Raw genomic sequence first — 21309 nt, 5'->3', positions numbered from 1 at the left:
AAAATTAACTTTTCAGATTGTACACTGATTTTCATTTTTTTTAATTTTAAGCTTTTTCAGCTTAAAATTGAAAATATAAGTAAAGGTGTTGCGAATAAATAAACGTAATTATTTTAAATATTTTTATTCGAGTATATTACTTTTCAAACCACTATGGTCTGTATTAGTGGGGAGTTCAAATTAATCATCTAAGAAATTTGATAATTCTATTTATAATGATCGCAAAACACTTTTACAATATTGAAAACGAATGACAGTAATATAAATAATAATTTAAACATGAATTTTATTTATTACGACTGCGATCACCAAAACCATAAATTTTCAAATCTCATTGATGTAAAAGTTTAATATTTTTGTACAAATCAATGAATTATGCAATAACGCCGCTTATTCATAACTATTAACAGTGTTTAAGGCTTATCCGAGACACATACTTTGTACGTTTTTTTTCGTGCTGTGAAAAATTTAATTTTTCAAAGACTCGTCTGAATACATTAATAAAAATATAGTTACAAAAAAACGAGCATTCTTCGTTTGGAGATGTAAATTCCAACGCTAGTTACGCAACCATTTACACATGAAAATATAAAACATCACCCATTCACCTATTTCATTTGTTAAAATGGGACAAAGTCACGAATACAAAATTTTACCTTCAGTCATCAGTGATTGAACATTTACACCATTATTTACACACTTTGATGACGAAATAAACGGAAGCTAGTAGTGACCGGTATTATGTTTCTTCTTGTATAAAATTACAAGATACAGTTTTAATATAATTAAATTTAGACATTACTTAAACGATGCTTAGTCGTATTACTATAACTTTACTATAGTATTAATTATATGTTGTACATAAGGTTTATGGGCATCTTAAAAAGGACTAAGATGATTAGTCATTTTTATACAAGTTGGCATTGATACTGCGTCAAACTCTTCAAACAAAAAAGTAATTAATATGTCTAAACAAAAAAAAAGGTTGATTGATACAGGTTACTGAAACAGTTGTATGTTATTCAAAAGATTGTATGGACGAACCTAATTATCAGATATATATATATTTTTTCCAATCATCCTAAGAAATTAAAGCTTGAAGAAAAGTTTCTACTCATCCATATCAATATTTTCCAACGTAAGTATCTCAAAACAATGTCGCCAGCACTGGTCAAAGAGTAGTTCTTAACTTGAACGTTAGTTACAGGTAAATTAGAATTTAAATATTCGTTATAATAATGTGTAGTACGTATATTTTCAAATATATATATTTATACTATTTACAATTGCGCTCAAGTTTACTGCAGGTTTATTACATGTTGTACAGAACTGACAGAACTTATTTCATTCGCTATTAACTATAAAAAAAAGTCATGTCCATGGAAGCTTTTATGCGCAGTATTTAATCTTCAATGATATACAGAATATGTATACATTTTACTTTTCCTCATCCAAATTAAACTTAGAACCATACATTCTAAATATTCTGCAATGTTTACGCTTGAGCTTCTAAAACTATGTAACGCTCTATGATACTTTGTACAAGTCGGGCTGAGTATAGTATGGAACAGCATAAAGGAGGCAGTACAGGAGAGATAACGCGTTCGACGATTTACAAATTAGCTAGGCAGTCCGGCAATATTAAATATTTTTTTTTTATTTCGGATCAGACTCATTGTTGGATAGGTTTCTTGCCATTCTACGGGAAATTAAGACCCAGCTGCATTTTTCACCAGGAAACATGGGTGTGTTCGACGGACTTTCCGCATCGTTCAAATAAAAATGTTTGTCGCAGGGGATATGTTGTATAATTTTCTGTCATCTGGTCTCCTGCTTTAGTTAACTTTCGGTCGGGTATTGGCACGAAATTGTACTAGATTGTGTTGAAAAATCCACGTAACCTACCATGGATTTTTGGAAAGTCTTTCGGATATTAACCAAAACTACGTCATTTTATGAAATAAGTTTGAAAATATTCGTATGGAAATAAACTGATAGTAAAAAATTGCGGATTAATTCTAGAATTGATTACTATTCTTAAACGTGGCTACAAGCTATCTTGCAGCGCAATTAATTATTTATCCATTAAATATTACGTATATTTAAATTAAACCTAAGCTTTAAATAGGAATGTATGAAATCAGAAGAACAAACGTTTCGATGCTATACATTATCCTATAAGATTATTTTTAAAAATAATACGTTCTGATGATCATGTAATGAGCATACATATATACTAAAGATTTTACAAAAACTAGAAAACCTACGAGTGTCATAATTTTATTTCATCGTTAACACTTATCAAATAATAGTAAAGATATTTATTGAAACACTTTTATGAAAAAGTAAAAATTTTACCACCATCACAACGTTTGTTCATTAAACTACAGTATATAACATTGATGTACGGGTATACAAGTATACGTAATAATATACTGTTCAGTCTTTGAGTTGAATTGCAATCCACGAAAACTCATCACTCGAGGATAGTATAAATACAGCTGGGTCCCAATAGGATCAAGTTTTTTGCAACTTTTTCGTGTTTAGAACGCTTAGTGTTAAGCGGAAGAGTCGATTAAAAAAGGATACAAAAATACATTATGCAATCGGGAAAGCCCTATACGCACACGTATTAAATTACTATAATTTCAAGTTTCTTTCCTCGTAATTATCATTAGTTAATCATATTTTGTTGAATATTAAAATTCCGTAGTCTTTCATGTTGACAGTAACATAGTTTTCTTTACATTTTCCTTTGAGACCTGTCAATTTCAGCCTTTCGCCTGTCACACAAGAAACAAAACCATCTTTTTATATCGCGAAATAAAAAAAAACTTACGTCTTTTTGCGAGTATATAGGGTGCAAAATAAAACCTATGTATACTATAAAAATGTGGATACGTCTACAGACTAAACGTAAAACAAACGTCTTTTCCACTTTTTTATATTGGAAAATTCGGAAAACGATCTCTAGTCTCTGAGTTTACAATTACATACCGAGGTTTAAAATAAAACGTAATAATTACGTTAAATTACAAATCAATGCAACTCGACGTAGAGGCCTTGATTCAAGAATGCTCGACTCCAAGAATATCATTCATAACTCAATTTAGGACTTTTCGCATATCGGATTATCGGTTTATCAGACTTTGAATTTCTTGTTTCTTGGATATATGTATAGTATAAACGTTTGTATAAAAAACAACAAGTAAGTTCATTCAACAAATATTAAAATAAAAAATTGCGCAAGATTGCGCAACGTGATAGTTCGAGTCATACATCGTCATCCAGTGGTTTGAACTGCTTCGAGAACCATGGTAAGAGGATAAATTCACCGGTTTTAGTTATTTAACAAAGGCATGCAGTACACGCCATTGCAAGCATAATCGATTTGAAGAGCAAAGAGATTGGCACATAGCATAGTGGTTAGTCAAAAGTTTTTATAAAAAGTAAATGAAAAAAACATCACCGGAAGAGATTTTCGGCAAGCTTCGTCATTTATGTTTCAAAACGAGTTATGTCCACCGAGCGACGCTTTCAAAGGAAATTCATCGTTTCTTCTTAAGCCGATAGAAAGTGCCAACCTCGAAAGAAAGTACCTCGGCGCTCTTATATATTCGAGGCGCTGGTCTCGAAGTTCCGTGCGAGCATTCTATTCTCGATGAATAAAAAGGAACGTCGTTGCTTCGGTTATATCAGTCTTCGCTATACAAGTATATTTCGAGCCCTCGGCGTATACCCTACATCGCGCCTCGCATCTGTATTCCACGAACGCGTTCACAACGAGATCAACGGAAGCGCATCTTTCACACCCCGTTGCGGCGAGCGAATACCTATATGAGGTCTGCGAGTTCTCGCCGTTTCTTCATTTTCGTCTTCCGCTCCGAGAGCGATTTTTACGTCTCGCTTTATTTCAAGTCTTCCATGGCGCCGTAGTTCGCCAGGGATTTCTTGATCCTCAGGGCTGTTAATCGGGCTGCGGCGTTGTGGTACCAGCACTCCTTCATGACCTTTGACATCACGTGAAGAGCCTGCCCAGCAACGAAACACAATTACAACTCAGCTCTCGCAAGTGAATTTCGGATGAACTGCGAAAAGGATACTCACGTCTATTGACATCCAACGATTGGGTATCGACGGCCTCTGCCTGTCGGTGCAGACGACCTTGCGCATCTCCTCGATGGTCGGGTCGGAGGGCACGAGGTCGTAGAAAGGTAGCTGATAGTCGTCGTGGATCCCGCCCACGTTGCAACGCCTCGCGATTTCCCAGAGGATCAAGCCCAGGGCATAGACGTCCGCCCTCTTGAACGAGTCAAAGTGGTTCATATTTATCGTCTCCTCCAGCACCTGAAATATCAGTGAACGAATGAATGACGACTCGTGTCCGTCGTCATTACTGCGCAGATTTTCGGGCACGTATACGACCTTGGAACCTGTGTACAGTATGTGCGCGAGTTCGTGAATTTAACAACTTTCTCGACGCGTGTATGAGAAACTTGCGTCGAGTTACGGGTGGCATGCTAATTGACGGATAAACCTCTATTTTGTCCTTGATGGATTTAATACACGTACGTGCATAAATGATTAGAACAAGTTTCTTTTCTCCATTTATAGATTTCCGCAGCTGAATACGACGTTGTCCTATATACATATACCAAAAACTTCGACTCACCTCAGGCGCCATGTAGCGTTTGGTGCCGACGCGATTGTTCAGTTGAATATCGACGGTGTCCGTAATGACGTCGTGTCGCACGGCGAGACCTAGATCGCCGATGGCGCAGGTGCCGTTCGTCCTTACTAGGATATTCTTGGACTTGAGATCGCGATGGGCTATGGCAGGTTTACCCTGCGTTCCGACGATCTCCATGTGTAGGTGAGCCAGACCCGTTGCTATTGACAAAGCCATGCGGATCATGCCGTTCGTGTCGACGGTCACGCGGTTCAAGTAGTCGAAAAGCGAACCCTTCTCGTGGTAGTCCGTGATCAGCCAGAGCTGCGTCCACGTGCCGTTGTCTGCACACGAGAAAACATCGTAAAACTTCTATTTGCACTTATGTGTTTGCGTAATTTGAAATTTTCCATTCATTTATTTTTCATCGACGCGGTAGAAGAAGTTGTGTACTTTTACAAAGAGAAGAATCGTCATGCAAACACTATAAATAACAACGAGCAGCTGAATCATCTGTAGATTTCAAACAATGCACTTCGTATACTTTCGACTACATCGACAATGTATTACAAAATTAATCTTTTTTGGGACTCGGCATTAAACAAACCTTTGTTATCCGCGGCGATGAATCCGAGTATGTTGTCGTGTCGAAGCATGACCGTCTGATAGATCTCAGCTTCCCGGAACCAGGATCGTTCCTCCCGCGAGCTGAAGATCTTAACGGCCACGTTTTCACCTCTCCACCGACCTCGCCATACCTCGCCGAAACGGCCCTTGCCAATCGTTTCGACTAATTGAATTTGCCGTGCTATGCTGCGCTGTACCAGCAGCGGTAGACCCACTGGAATTACAAAAATTACATCAGTATAGGAATATAATTGAAGTGTCAATTATGGTTTAAGCAAATGCAAAAAGAATCAACACCATTCATCTGTACCGATCATAAACTTCGCCGTTGTATGAGATCAGGCTGCAAGGATACACAATCTCTGCATAATCCTTGTGTAACACTCACACACGTGGCATGCAACACATTTTTGGAGCGCAGAGCTTTGTGATCTCAAGAGACACGATGATAATCGGAATTCTTGGTCGAGAATTTGTACGAGAATTTCTACGATAAAATCGATGGATGAGATCGCAATATAAGCTGTGAATTTCCAAATAAATTCGTATATGTTCGGCGCACAGTGTGTTACTTTGATATTATACCAACATATATACTTGCGGAAATGAAAATAGCTTCATTGGATTGATTAACGTGATGCTAATGCATGAGCGCGTGCCTCTGAACGACGCTGATGATGCGAACACGCGAGTGACTTTTTATTCGCAGAAAAAGCCCGACTTTTTTCATCCCACGATAATATCCTAATTTAAATATATGACGTTATGTAGCTGAAACGCGTCTTGCTAATGACTGATATTACGCGCTGTTGATTATGCGCTTCCTTCGCGCGTAGCAAAAAGCGAATGTTATTTTGCACATTGAACCTGCTTTTTACGAGCTCGCAGGTTAAGATAACGATTTTTAACTTGATTTTAATACACGCTGTAGTGTCATATGCAGTGGAAAAACTTTTGATCTTTATTTTGTTTAACAACGTTCAATGTCCAAAAGTAGTCGATAAACGTCGAGTTTTAATGATTTCCTTAATTATGAAAATAACAAATCAGTGATATAGCTACTTTATCATGAAAATTCTACTCACCCGAACCACTACCGCTCGTCGTCATTTCCAACATGTCGCGAATGGTGACTCCTCCGAGAATGGGTCGGTCCGGCGCCTCGAGCGAGTCGTCGGGGAAGTGTCGTCCCGCAGGTCTTCGCCTCGTCAGGTGTATGTTGTAAACGATCATCACGGCGATGCAGATCGCGCAGATCGGCAGAGCTATCGTCAGCGCCATTTTCCACGTTTCCCATGTCGCTCGACCTCCTCCGGAAGCTGTTGTGCGTTCGAAGATGGATGGAAAGAAATATTCGTTAGAAACGGCTTCGAGTATTCGCATTGGAGAGACATCAAAGAGCTTGAATGAATTTTCGTGGACAGGAAAATGGAGCAATCAAGCTCTTCGATCGACCTTTATTTTATTTTTTTCAAGCAGATTACACTTTGTAAAAAAGCTATTTGCATAACTTTTCTCATCGAGTAATCGAGGCGAGCTTTCATTGGCTAACGCAATCACGTTCTCAAAGGAAAAAACGAGTACACGCTGGGATACCGGATTTTCACGCGGGCCAGTGACTCGTTACGGCGAGCTTTCCGCAGGGAAAATTGCGGCTAGCCATCAAAGTTCCAGTCATCAAACAAATCCGGTATCCCCGTGAGCAAAGAAGGGCTCAGTTAGCCAACAAGAGCAGCCAGCGTAATCAGCGCGACCATTAAGTCGCGTGGCGGAGGGATATACAGAGTCGGTGAGTTCATAAGAAAAAGATGCAGAGGGCAGAGAGAGGGAGAGAGAAAAGCGAGACGGATAGAGAGAGAGAGAGAGAGAGAGAGAGAGAGAGAGAGAGAGAGAATCATGCAGCAAGCGAACCACAAAAGTCAATTCCAAGCCAAGGCGAAGTGAGGATGCAAGCGCTATACACACACACACACACAGAGCGAGCGGCGCACAGACAGCAGAGGAGAGGGATTAGGGAGCTGGCAGGTATAATAATGCGCCGGCAGGCAAAGCAGGTACATTCCGCCAAGCTGAAGCGCGCGAGCGCAAGAAAAAGCTCGCGGCAGCGTTTGCCACACACAGCAGAGCGAGCGAGCGAGTGAGAGTGAGAGAGAGAGAGAGAGAGAGAGAGAGAGAGAGCGACGAGTGCAACTGTGCGTCGGTAGCCGAAGCCCCTCTTTCCCGCGGCTGCAGCGCATAGGCCGCCCGCACACTGCCACCGCTGTCGTCTCGTGAGATATCCCGTCAAGGCATTAGCAGCGACGCGCCGCCGGAGTCGCGCGGCGCGCGTGCATTGTAATGCAGTTAATGCGATGATTCGCGTCTGGATATTATGCCCCCGAGCGCTTGCGACTTACCGTCTCGTCGTTGCTCTATTGAAGAGTCTTTAAATTATTTTCCCAATGTTTCCTGCCAATTTGTTTTTCTTTTTCAGGCATTAGGCACCGACGAAAAAGCCGAAGCGATATCGATCCGCGAGCGGGAGTCGTGATGGCGAGAGGTACCGCTCTCTCGAAAGTCGTCCCCCACGGTAATTTCGATCACGAGACTTGGCCCGGTGTGTTTTATGGATCGTCGGCTACGTGTTTGCCGAGGCTCGATTCGAGCTCCGCTGCCCGGGCTCGCTTTGGAAAGCAATTTTCTTGCGGAAAAAACAGCCTCGTAGTAGACCCCCAAAACGATGATGCTCGTAACCTTCAGAGATTACCACAGCTTCTTTCTACCCATATAAACTGGCGGCGGTGATGAATTTTTTGGAGAAAGCAGTCAGCGTTTATATTATTTACACTCAGATACGATGTATGCAAATCAACAAACGCAAGCAGTCGGTTATTTTTAAGCTCACACCACTTGCAGACCTGGACTGTAGCTTCAATGCGCTGATCGCCGCATCTTACCTTACCACCGAGTTGGATGAACTATTAGAGACTTCCTGGACAGGTACGACACGTGAGATGCTGTTAATTGGTTATTTTCGCACATAATAACAAAAATCACACAAAAACGTTGGATGTATGTAGACATTGTCCCTTCTTTCGCGCTGTATTTTTACGAGCAAAAATTAGATGGCGATCCTCCATTCCATAAGGGAGAATCAGAACGTATTTCTTAAATAAATGATTTATTGAGATGAGTGAACCAAAGTCAAGTCAAAGATGCAAAATCGGATGCACAATCCCTAAAATAATCGACCGATCCAGCGCCAAAATCCCGAATGAAACCACATGCCTCTATTCATAATAACAGCATATCCAGATGAACTATGCACTCACGCGATGCTCGCGCGGTGGCGAATGAAATGAAACGTCGCAACGTGCGACGATGTCGCGCGATGACGATTGCGCCGATCGCGATACCAATGTGTACGTCTATGCTTACGCGGCCGATGGAAACGTAGCTCACCACCCTCACACGAGCCTTACACGAGAAACCTTATGCGTCAAACGACGACAATGACGAGAGGTGCGTGCGTGTACGTGTATGTATTCGTGTTGGAGAATCACGCTCGTTTCTTCGAAATTCTTTGAGGGGCTTTTTGCGATCTCGCGTTACAATAGTGGCTGAGTTGCGACGCATTTATCGCTTTATTTTCATAGAGTATCGCTCGTACCCATGCGTGTATGCAGGGGGATCTTTTAGGATTTCCCGTTGTTGCAGCAACATGTCGTATTTGTGTTAGTTTGATCGCGACTCATTCGATCATTTGAATTTGTTTTATTCGTTTTGCATTCTATTACTAAATTTTTGTTAAAAAGTTATTGTTTATTTTATATTTAGCAAACAGCCCTTAATTTCTTTAAAACATTTCCACGAGCTTTCAAAAAAATCGCCAAAATTTCCGAGACCCTCAGTCTAGTAGTCGAAGGATAATAAATCGCGGATCCAAGCCTCTCCTCTTTCATCCCTTTTTTCTCTCCTGCCTCGAAGCAGCAGCAGTTTGGGAGTGGTAATCGATTGCCGAAGGCAGATTCCCCAGGCAATCAATCATTTCTTTTTTACGGCCAGCCCGCGTGTATCTTTCCCTTTCTGCTCACTCGCGTGATACGTGCCCGAACGCAGTCCACCTGACGTCAGACGCATTAAGAGCGTAATACACGTCGAGGCAGCTCTTCACCTCGTTTTTGCTTCGCCGCGATGAGGTTATTAATTGTGCTTTTACGAACGAACCCGCGCGGAATTTAGTCTCTGATATAGTTTCGAGAAATTTTTCAAATCGTATTTTTATACCACCAAGAGTTAATTGTAGAACATTAGACGAGTAAAAGTGACACGTTACAGGCAGCACAACACGCTAGATGAGTCATCGACGCTTTAAGCTCGCGATTTTCCATTAATAGAGTCAGTGCGCCAAGTTGACAAAGTCGGATAAATTTATCCCTACTGCAGCTGCTGATTTTGAAAAGTTCCTTTGTATTCTAAGGGCCTTTAAAAGTCTTCATTATAATCCCACAGAGATCACTCTTATTTTTCTATAATGCAGATTTAGTGGGCTCTTCAAGGTTCAAGTCGATTTTAAAAAGTTTACAAAAATTAAAATCAGCGACATTTTTCCATCATACTTTATAATAGTAGCGCTAAACAACGTATTACTCGCGAATTTGTTTTCATTGAAGCAAAGAAAAACAACCCTACAACTCATCAGGCGCGGCTGTTTTCTTTTAATCCCGTCTTCCCACGAGCGCTATATTTTTATCCTGTCGCACTCACCGCGCAAAATTTGAACCCGCTCCACTGCCAGTTATTATTACGCGAAACCGCGCGCAAATAAAAAACAAACAGAACACGAGATGAGTGACCGAGCGCTAGCACCTTGACCCGGAATAACACGCGCGGCACATTAAATACCCCTCTGCGAATATATTGCGTACCCACGCGGGACCTTTGTCCGAGAGCACGATGAGAGTTTTCAGTGCGAGGATGCGCGAGCGATAAGATAGCGCTCGGATGTCACTTTGGAAGGCTATTTTTCATCAAAGTTTTAAGTTTCAACTGCGCGGACTAGCGAAAGTGCTACTTTTTGCAATTGTCAGCTGAATCGGCGCCCGCGCGCCTATCATATTAAGATAGTGAAATTTTTGCGCTGATTGCGAAAAAATGCCTTATTCAACACGATTCGAGATTATTCAAGTTCAACGCGTTGCGGCAATTACGCTGATGATATACCGGGTATAAACGTGCGTTTTTCTCGTTATCTCATTCGCATTACATTAATTCGAGCACATACACGCGGTCTCTGTGTGTAAAAAGTCAAATTCGCCTTATCACGGCGAAGACTTTTGCCGAGTTTGCACGCGCACCGATGGAGAGAGGTCAAAGAGGATAAGCTCTTTTTCCAGCGTGAAAGTTTGCGCTTTCACGAAAACACCGAATCCGAAACTTATCCCCGCATCTATGTTTTCATCGATCGACTATACACACATCCCGAGCGCACGACCTTGAACTTGCCCACGAGAAGATTCAAGGAAAGAAGTATGCGTGTATACGACTGCGTAGTTCAGCTATACACTCGAAAGCCAAAGTTCGTCTCGTGATTAATTCACGCCGAGAACACATGAGGGAGCAGCACGCGTAGAAAGGATGACGTTGGCTAAACTGCCTGTGTATACGCGGGTTTTTTTTTCGGATCGAGGCATTTTTAGAACGAGCGTGCGAGATGAGATCAATAATCCGAGAGATAAGATCCGGATAAACAGAGTTCAGGGCTATTCGAATGCATCATGATTGTGCGAGTGCTGTCAGTTTATTGAAGAGTTTGTGCTTCGAATAAAAAAAGGCTGCTAAAGAGAGCGTAATCGACTCGTATTTTACGAGCCATTTAACAAACATTTTATTGCAAATTGTTGAATAATAATTCTGTTTTCGCTATATCTCGTGCTTATAGAAGTTGTATACGCGAAGTTCATGCAAATGAATTTTCTCAAATGAAACTCCTTATCTGGATATTATATTTTTCAAATTTGAAAGAAAAACGCATGCGATCATTTTTATAAATAATTTATCGCACCGTGCGTATCTGGTTTCGTGTTTGACGATCAGTAAAACAAATTTCAAAATAAACAATAATCAAGAATGATTGTACACGGAGTGTTTTTGAGAGTACAGCTTTTATAACGCATTTCTGATGGCGCCCGATAAACATCACATTTATTTCTGTGGCAGAAATTCACCGAGTTCAATTTGAGGGCCGAGATTCGTATGTAGGTTTTTCCCTTTTGTTGAATGCGTCATGAAACCCACGCACTTATACGGGTCAGTCTGTATACTTATACGAGTAGGTGAGCTTGTATAAAACATTAGTCTTGCTTCGATATTCGAAAAAGTTTGTTTATTATATTATTAGTTATTTTATAGTATTAAACATTTTATTCTGATCATTATGCACACAATAATATTTTTAGATCAATGTTTACTCATATTGAATCGTTTTATTTTCATAATATTTGGGCTACGTGTTTTATGGAATGTGGTTATGCATCGCGTTCCGTCGAGGCATAAACAGTAATACCATTCCGGAGCTCGGCTGCGGTTGGAGATGACATAACCGTGCGTGATTGCCACTATATATATATATATATATATATATATATATATATATATTGCATAAAACGAAGCGTATTATATTACGCGCTTCATTCAGATATTAACTTTACTTTTGCCATAACTCCTGCTATTGATATTCCTTCATCAACTCGGGATTTGGCTTGTTTTAAACGCGGAAGATCCGGCGCGCGAGATTGAAAACCGTAAAAGTCTGCTGTTTGAACATACTTATAAAGCCTCCCCCTCTGTACACGTGCAGGCACGGAGTTTTATTGATTTTTGCTCGATAAAATCTGAGATTACGCTTGCGTGTTTTATATTCCTATTTTACGCGAAAAGTAGCCGTTCTGTTTTTATTTTTACATTTTTATTTCATCTTTAGTTCTATAGCCCTACTGCGCTGACGCAGAAGATCTATGCGAAAAATATGAATGAAGATAAAAGAGCAGCGTGACACTCTGGACAAAACACGTGTATAATACGCGTCGCGTGAAATCTCTGCGCAACAATGAGTGAGAAAGCCCCAGGACAAATGACAAAAGCGTCTCCTCGGTGAATATTGAACCCCCATTATCTTCCGCATCCTCATTAATGTGAACAGACACAGTGCAAGGATTCACCGTAGCGAAGGTCATTTTCTCTCGTGCCGTCACATCACACTTCGGATTGAAAGTGCTTCGTGCTTGTTTTTTTTTTCCAAGATTGAGAAAACACCCGATTTCTAACTGCACCTCGTATTCTCTCGTTCATGCAAACCTTCGCTACGGCAAAACTGTGTTGCTGCGATGATGATCCACAATAAAAATGAGTCCGAACACTTTTTTCCAACCGTTGCGCATGTGTGACAACAAGAGCGATGTTCCCCCGCGTGACAAGTCACAATGGCTCATATCATACTGTATAATGCGAAATTGTCCCGTTTGCAATCCCTGCGTGCGAACGCACTTTTACCGTGCTCTCGCGTACCTCCTTCGAGGCGATGCGTCGAGCGATAGGACGACTGAGCGGCCAATATTGTCGAGGGCAGGACTGCCTTGATATCGCGATTGCAGTAATCCGCGTTATCGCAGCACGTGACGACGAAGCGAGTGCCGCCTGGACCGCGCAGGGCATCGTTGCTGCTGCACCACACCGAGTACATGGGATCCGGGAAGAAGTTCTCCTTATTGTAACACCTGGGAACACTTGGGCTTTAGGACGCTCTGCTTTTCTACTGGGATGTGGGCTGCTCGTATGATTCCTTTTTTTTATAGTTCCTATGACGGATTCACTTGGTTGGTTTCGACTTTTTCTTTTAAATCTTTGGTGAATGTGAATAAGACTATGTACTCAAAGTGAAGCCGTCATCGAAGAAAGGATTGAAGGTCGGCAATATATACAAAGTTACAGGTATACAAAATTTAATGTGAAAATTAGTGGCTATACATAAGTATTAACATATTATCAAGGCTTCGATCAAAACCGTTCTACTGAAAATAAGTTGGCGGAGATAGCTATTAGTTTGGAGAAAAGTCGATTAGAATGATTAGATGTCACGTGAATGATAGATATGTACAGAGTGAAGCGCAAGAAAGAACGACAGAGAGAGAGAGAGAGAGAGAGAGAGAGAGAGAGAGAGAGAGAGAGAGAGAAATGGCAGTGTGTGCATTATGTACATGGTGTAGATTTCTGCATAGTTATTTGTGTGTGCACGCCTTGTTGAAAGAATGATTACTCGACCTAAATTGAAAGCTGACGTCGCGATCTTCACTCCTTGTGGCGCGCAAACTCTTTTTCTCTCTTCCGAGAGAGGATTCTTGTACGGCTTTATCTTTCATGAGCCGAGCCTTCTCGCACATCAATGACATAGTACACAAGCCACGTGTATAAATCAACCGTCGTACGTATGAGCTGAAGTTAACTTCTCTGTTTGCTCGTGTACGTCATTGACGAAGTATATTGTTCTTTTATTATGGCTTTGTTCTTCGGTTTATTGAAATTCGTCGATAAAGAAACTCGAGCTTTGTTAAAAATCAAGTAATTTGCAAATTTAAGTCTTAAGAAACCACGAGGACCGAAATATTTTCGGACGAGTTCACAATTCACATATCTTACGCAATACGTTCAAGTACGAAACCATATTTGGACTCTTAATGACTTACTTATTCGCAAATTACATACGACTGCGCGTCTCGTAACTTTAAAACGTTCGCGTTGCAGGAAAAAAGGTTTTAAGAGACTCATACCCCTGCAAACGCAGATTGTACAATAAGCAGAGGAAGTGTAAATTGCTGTGGAACAGCAGCTGATATATGTACAGGCGTGAAGTGCCGGGAGAGAGAGAGAGAGAGAGAGAGAGAGAGAGAGAGAGAGAGAGAGAGAGAGAGAGAGAGAGAGAGAGAGAGAGAGAGAGAGAGAGAGAGAGAGAGAGAAATAAAGGAAAGAAATCATATATTTACATAAGGAAATGACCTTCTGGTACGTGTGTTCATTCACTAGCAAGTGCATTGTGCTGTCGTTTTCAATCTGTATTTGAGCAGAGACGGAGAGAGAGCGAGCTATAAAGAGTGAGAGGAAAACGGAGAGTAAACAAAGAGCTGAGATTAAAAGTTGCAAATATAGTGTACAGTAGATCTTAGCAGATACATACAGAAAGAGAAAGAAAAAGAAGACAGACATACTGACGTACGAGGTAGAATCAAAGTTTTCGAAAACTCGTTTAACTTGAGAAGTCACTACTATACTAGTATAAACGTATAAATTGAAGCAGAAATCGGATTGAAAAATATGTCATCAGAGCCTCAATTAACTTTTTCTCAGTCAACGGCAGTACAAGACGTAATTTACAGTCAGCGGGGCATTATAAGCAACTAACTAACGTCCCTAACAAGCGAACTTCAAAGCGAACGTCTTTACGACTTCGTTTTACGATCGCCCGGAAACAATATGGATTCGCGCAGCCTTTTTGGGCGCCATCTACATCCCTTTACTCTCCATGCGGTATGTAGGCTTGAACCTCCGGGGCACATGTTGTAAGAAGCCGAAAGACGTTCTCAAGAGCTCGTTAGTCAATCATAAATAACGTGGCTCACGGTATGTATGGGGAATTCTACTGAAAAAATAGACCTATAAAAATCATGAAATAAAAATCATGATAATTGCAGGTTTTTTCGGAGTCACGAATTTTGTACCTTTTTTAGTGATTTTTCCACATTTTCAATTGTGCGTAAATTTCGACCAAATTAAGCATTTTCAACGCATTTTTTTCAAATTGAAGCTCTTTTCACGTATTTTCATCCTACCGATATATATTTTTTGTTTGTGCCCTCGAGCATTAGATACATGCCGTTGAACGAAGGTTATTTTTCCGATGAATTTGAGGGGCCGAGAAAACAGCGTTACAGGGCACTTTTTTCGTGTTGGAACGTGGCTTTGCATTGTTCTAATCACGTACAATTAACAAACAAGGGTTTGTATTTCGCCGTTTTTGAAGTTAAGAAAGTGTATTTTTCCCGTAGAATTTCCCATATATCTGCATACGCACATCGGCAGGGACACGCTTGTATTCGGCTATCGGTAATGTATCCGAGGAAAACAGGGTTATTAGCCTGCGGATATATAGATTTGTGTATAGGCACCCACAGGGCACATAAAAAGGTAATATACCATCTCGAGAACAATAACGGCGAGTAGGTGTAAACACGCTAAGTCTATACGGCGACATGCGTGTGCGTGCGAGTATTGTGTGCTATACGGAGATTCGTGCAGCGGGGAATCGCGAGTTTCAGGCGAGCTTGTAAGCCCCATTGTGTCGCGCGTGCATGTCGATGCCGTCGCTGTTATGTGCTATGGAGAGCTGAAGAGAGCTACGGCTAAACGTGCTTTATTGCCCGAGGAAAGCTGCCTGTGTTCTTTTTTTCTTGTGCGTCGATGACAAGAAATTAATAACGAAGATTTTAGAGAAATGTTTAGAGTAAATAAGATAGGAAAAAAGAATTTTTTGAAGCTGTAACAAACAAACATGCCGAAGAAGAGTACTTGTTCGAGTGCAAGAGAGAGAGAGAGAGAGAGAGACACTAAAGGAGGAAATGGTATCAAATATCTACTGGAGTACAGATGGAAAGTTTGTTTTCGACTTAGCAGGAACGATAAGAGAGAGAGAGAGAGAAAAGAGAGAAAAGTGCAGTTCCAACGACAGATGTCAGAAGTTCACTGTACATCGCAATCATAAAGATAAAATGGAAAAAACAGAAGATAAAGAAGCGGAGGCGTTGATTATAGAACATAACTACGAGAGGATAGCGAGTAAAGAAGACAGTGAAAGTGGAGAGCCGATACCACCTTCGCGCGAAATCATTATTATTATTGTCACTGCTTAAGTGCCTGCTATATATACATACATAGCGATTCCAAAGTAGTAGTGGTAGTAGTAGTAATAATAATAGTAGCGACTGCATCGCACACTGTACCTTCTTTGTTGCGAGGGTGAAGCTGGGGTTTCAGGCCGCGATTGCAATAATCCTCTCTGCAGCACTCGATGACGAAGGTCGTGTTTATCGAGTCGCTCGTCATGCAGAATATCATTGGCTCGGGCTTTTTCTCCACGCACCTTCAAAGCCCAGTTCAAAAAAGCAGCACAATTTCAGATGAAAACATGTATAAATTTACCTCTTTGCGAGAGACAGAGAAATAGAGAGACTATGGCTACTTTGTTGCTCCTCTTTGGTTGACTGTATTACACACGTTGTCGACCAATTATATCATAAATATTTGGTGCAAAAACTCTTGTGCGGTAGTACTAGTCCCAATGCAGGACTTATGTTTGGATTGGCACCCGAGTGTTTGTACCAGAAGTTATGTTAATATTTAAAAAAACTTCCTAACTTTCTTTCTTTCTAATCTAATAATGTTATTTGAACTCAAAACAAAATCAAAGAACTCAAAAGAAAAAACACAGTAAAATAAAAAAGAAGAGAGTAAACGAAAAAAAGAGAGCAAACAAGGTCTCGGAACACCGTGCATCGCAAGGTTTGCCACACACAAAACCAAGTACCTTTATACAAGGTACGCGTTGACAAAAAACAGTATACGCTTATATAGTCAGGGGGTCGTTAAAAGCGTGCCTGTATGCGTTGCCGCTATAATTAAGGAGACATTGAGTTTTTTCTTTACTTTTTTATTTTCAAGTCGAGATAGAAATGCTCAACGAAACGGGACATGGGAGCTGAGCAATATATTTCGAATGGAAGAATTTCGCTCGAGTTTCGTGTGTATCCATAAGATCATCGACGAAAACGATCGTCAGCATCATCGTTCGATTTCGCGCAGATTTAGATGCCAACATTTGCGAGAGTTACTTCTTCTATTTGTCTCTGGCTTGTTAAGCGAAACTCGGCTCGACCGGAGCTTTTGTTTCGGTGAAAGGCTGTATCGACGGTATTAAACCACGAATGATTCATTTAACGCCCGTCGTTTCATTTTGGCTTTCGCGGCTCGATTAAAATTGGTGTATTGATTCCAAGCGATTCATAACTCAAGCAAAATTTCCACCGAGGTACAATCTACGATTCCCATCTAGCGTAAACGTTTTAAAGAACGAGCGAAATGCGCATTCGATTTGACGACAGTGCCCCCCTGCGAAAGAGAGGACGAAAATAAAAAATGTAAAAATATTCGCTCCTAGGCTCTCTCGCGCATATATTCTTTCTCTCTTTCCAGCAGGCGCTTATTTATAGCACGGAAGAGACGGAATCGAACGTGAATCCTTGGGAGCGTATACAAACAGCAGAGCCAGCGCCCGCCACGGCAAAAGTGAATGAACCGCGCACACACTCGCTCGGCGCAGTGCAAACAAAATATAAAATCACCGTCGACTAGTTGGGTACTTCGAACTCGTTAATTATGTCGTTAAATGCGCGTGTGTGCGAGTGTACAGGGTTAATTCATGCGACAATTCCAGTCGAACGAAAAACACACACGGAATAGAGAGAAAGAGGAAACCAACAGAAGAAGCTACACTGTAAACAGGGATGGCTTCTTCCTCGAAGCGAGGAGAGAATAGGAGAGAATGAAAACGTGTGAATGGAAAGAAGTCTATATATGTGCATCAGTCGTTGTCCGATTAACGACGTGCGATACGGTCGTCGATAAGACAATAGACCACGAGCTTTTATGCACGGATGTGGGTGTGTGGGTGTGTACGAGTATTTTACGTGATGCGACGCTTGTGTGAGCGGCTGTACGTGCGTGTATGCGCGCGCATGGAATAGAACATTGGGCAAGGCTCAACGAACGGAACGACGCGCTGCTGATGAAGTTCATTCGCCCTTGACTCTCTGATGCCTCTCTTTCGAAGCAATCGATCGATCGAGAGCTTGATTGCGGCTTTTTTTGGGCTGTCGAGAAAAAAGTACATGTTCGAAACGACACTGTGTGTGGTGTATGATTTCGATGATGTAAAATTAAGCAGTTTTTTCAGAATGTTTTCTTAAAATCATCGTATCATCCGAAGCAATTAGTTAAAATGAAAAACTGTCAAACCACAAAAAACTCAACACATGACATACAAGAAAACGTTTTAACGCGTTCAGTGATTAGAACACAGTATGTTTAAAAACTTTTGTTAAAAGGACGACTCTCGCCCCCCAGTATACAGTACACGTAATGTGAGTACATTAAGAGCGAGTGTTATTGGAACTCTTAAGAACAACAGCAACAAGTCCGTTGATTAATCGACAAAAGAGAGCAGCAGTACACAAAAATATCACTCGATAAGTAGAAATTTAATAAGAGTTTAATGTATAGTAACAGAGATAAACAATACGGAAGTAGTGCTGCGCACTGCATGGCACACACACACACACACACACACACGCGGTATCTGTTGAGAGAAGCCTCGAGTCGAGGCGTACCTGGGTCGAGTTCGGGCGCGTTGTGAGAGGCTAATACCGGCCGCAAGTTCTGGTTGCAGTGATCACCAGTGTGGCAGCACGTGTAGTTGACATTGCTTTTCGGGTCCCGCTTGCCGTAGCACTGGTACGGTGCTTCCGGGGGAAGCCAGTTCGCACGGTCGAGGCACCTTTTGTTTGCAACACAGATTACGATGCTATTCTTTTTCTTTTCTCTTCCATACAAATTTACGCGCAAGTATATTCCTGCGTGATTGGACATCCTTTCGAGGGACTATACGTTCGGCGACATTAGCATGTTTGCATTTACGATTCGCAGCCGTTGCGCAAGCTCTAAAGTTCCAGGTGATCTTTTACGACCGCGAACGGGAGAGTGAGCTAACCCCTCCTCCGACCCTCTTGATGCATGTCAATGCTCCTTTCTCGAAAGTTTGGACGTTGAATTATTTAGCGCGTTTTACTGAGGATAAAACACTCCTCGCTCTCGACGAGGTGTATGGATATAAATACATCGAGAGCGAGCAAAGTTTATGGGTGCAGGCATATTCTCTCTCTCTCTCTCTCTCTCTCTCTCTCTCTCTCTCTCTCTCTCTCTCTCTCTCTCCCAAGTGTGCTATTGATTGACCTAATTAAAGACAAAGAGTTCCTGCGTTGAACTCTGGTACGCCGAGGCCGAACAGTTAATTCCGAGTCGCTTGTTCGCAACTCGGCCGCGCTTGCGGGGCCATTCAACGGCCAGAAACTTTGGGCGAAAATCGACAGCGGTGTACAGATGCACTGACGCAAGTTGTTCCCTCCGCCGCATACCGCGAGGAATCTCCGGCGGGCTTGCATCTGTCGGTGAATAAACGTAAATACACGCATCAGCGAGGATTGAACGTCAACTGATCAATACGTGAGTTATAGCTCCGGCTCCCGATAATCCCTCGCCCCAATTCCCTCTCATTCCAGGACCGATCAAGCAATCGCAGTGCGCGCAGCGACGCGACGTCGATATATATGCATTCTCGCTCTCTCGAATCATCCGAATTATCCGTCTGGCGCTTTACGTATTTAAACGCGTCTGACCTCGGCGAACGCGACTTATATGCGCGATCGCGGCTTTTCAATGGATCGCGACGGCGAGCGTCTATCTCCAAATATTCGCGTTTGCACTTTTTTGCGAAAAGTGCCGTGAAACTGTTTGATCAATCGGTTCGAGAACTATCGTACCATTTGAGCTATTTGCATTTTGTCAGCTGTAAGCTTGTGTTTGCGATCGATGATAAGAGTCACACTGATTTTGCTTCTGCGCGTGTGCATTCGCAATCGACGCGAAATTATTAAAAAAATCGATTGTTCAAGCGTATGAATTTCACACAACGCGCAGACTGATGGCTCGACCCAAAAACTTCAGATCTCCTCGAATTAATCAAGCTCGCGAGTTAATCTTATCTGCTCAATTGTTTCCATTCATCTCTCTCTCTCCTCTCCTAAAAATAACCGCGATCGAGCCTCGCAAATATCTCAAAGTTGCGCAACCCCTCGGAACTTTCTCAACCCGTATGACGTCGATCCCGTATATAGAGGCGTATCTTCGGCCGATTAGAAAACAAAACCAAACAATCTCCAAAAAATACTCGGGAGAGAGATTCACCCGGGGGATCGCGCGACTTCGCGATATCCATAATATACAAGAGCGCGAATAGCAGGAATGGGAGTGGCTCCGATACGAGAGCGCGTTCGCGAATAACAGAGGTCGTGTGAAATTCGCGCGATAAAAAGGTGCGCGTGCGGCGTTATTTTAAGAGGGAGAGAGCGAGCGAGTGCCGAGGATCAAGGAGAGCTTATATTAGGAGGCCGCGCTATTGGCCCTGGGTCAAGTGTCGAGATTCTCGCTGTTTTAAACTGTACCGGGTTTCATTATTTAACCAGATCTCGCAGCGGTATTAATATACAGCTGCGACAAAGCAGACAATGCATCTGTTTCAGCTGTGTTTTGAATTGTCATGACCAAAAAGACTCGCGCGTGTAACGTTCTACGCGCAGAAATATGGAAACTGTCACCCCCAGTGCATTGAAGCGGTATGCTTCGGGATTATTTTTAACGGAGTACACCGATAATCCATGAAACTATATATACAGAAAAGAAGCTATAATGTGTGTCGCAGTCGACAAGCGGCGTGCATAAATAGCCGTACCTTGTTAAGAAAATTACTCAAACGTGCGTACATTTATACTCCTATCTTCGGAATTATCTCTATTCGAATGAAATTGCCAACATTTTCTCGGTCGCAGCGGCGGAGCGATATGCCGAATATTTACGATTCAGTAGGCTAAGGCGAGGCGAAAAATTGGATAATAATAAAGTCGTGTCCGCGCGCGGGTAATCTTATCGAAATGACGTTATGTAGAGCCGAAGGGTTGCGAAGTAATTTTCAATTTTTTTTTGTCCGTGTATGTATAATAATAAAATCACACGCTGCTGGTCGGATAAAGACACTTTTACATAGCAGTTCCTCTCATAGCTGTATACATGCGTGCAACGAAGCTTATCGATACACACGA

The 21309-nt window shown here is 41.8% G+C and overlaps 1 protein-coding gene across 7 annotated transcripts in view; it reads right to left on the bottom strand.

The window, feature by feature from the left end:
• Positions 1-111: 111 nt before the first annotated feature.
• LOC100114832 (TGF-beta receptor type-1) overlaps positions 112-21309 on the bottom strand; it is a 41183-nt gene continuing 19985 nt past the window's right edge. The window contains exons 3-8 of one of the 7 annotated variants that reach the window (XM_008215705.4): positions 18766-18932; positions 6382-6615; positions 5277-5510; positions 4673-5013; positions 4108-4347; positions 112-4031 (exon numbers count right to left, since the gene is read on the bottom strand). In XM_008215705.4, the coding sequence (XP_008213927.1) occupies positions 3909-4031; positions 4108-4347; positions 4673-5013; positions 5277-5510; positions 6382-6615; positions 18766-18932 (1339 nt within the window). In that variant the 3' untranslated portion in view covers positions 112-3908. Of the gene's footprint in view, positions 4032-4107; positions 4348-4672; positions 5014-5276; positions 5511-6381; positions 6616-12820; positions 13051-14313; positions 14413-16323; positions 16464-18765; positions 18933-21309 lie in introns of all 7 variants that reach the window. The other 6 variants (XM_031923597.2, XM_016989127.3, XM_016989128.3 and 3 more) reach the window with 6 other exon arrangements.

The sequence above is a fragment of the Nasonia vitripennis genome, chromosome 2 (genome assembly GCF_009193385.2).
Source record: "Nasonia vitripennis strain AsymCx chromosome 2, Nvit_psr_1.1, whole genome shotgun sequence".
Lineage (NCBI taxonomy): Eukaryota > Metazoa > Arthropoda > Insecta > Hymenoptera > Pteromalidae > Nasonia > Nasonia vitripennis.
This window is presented reverse-complemented; position numbering and strand designations above follow the sequence as displayed.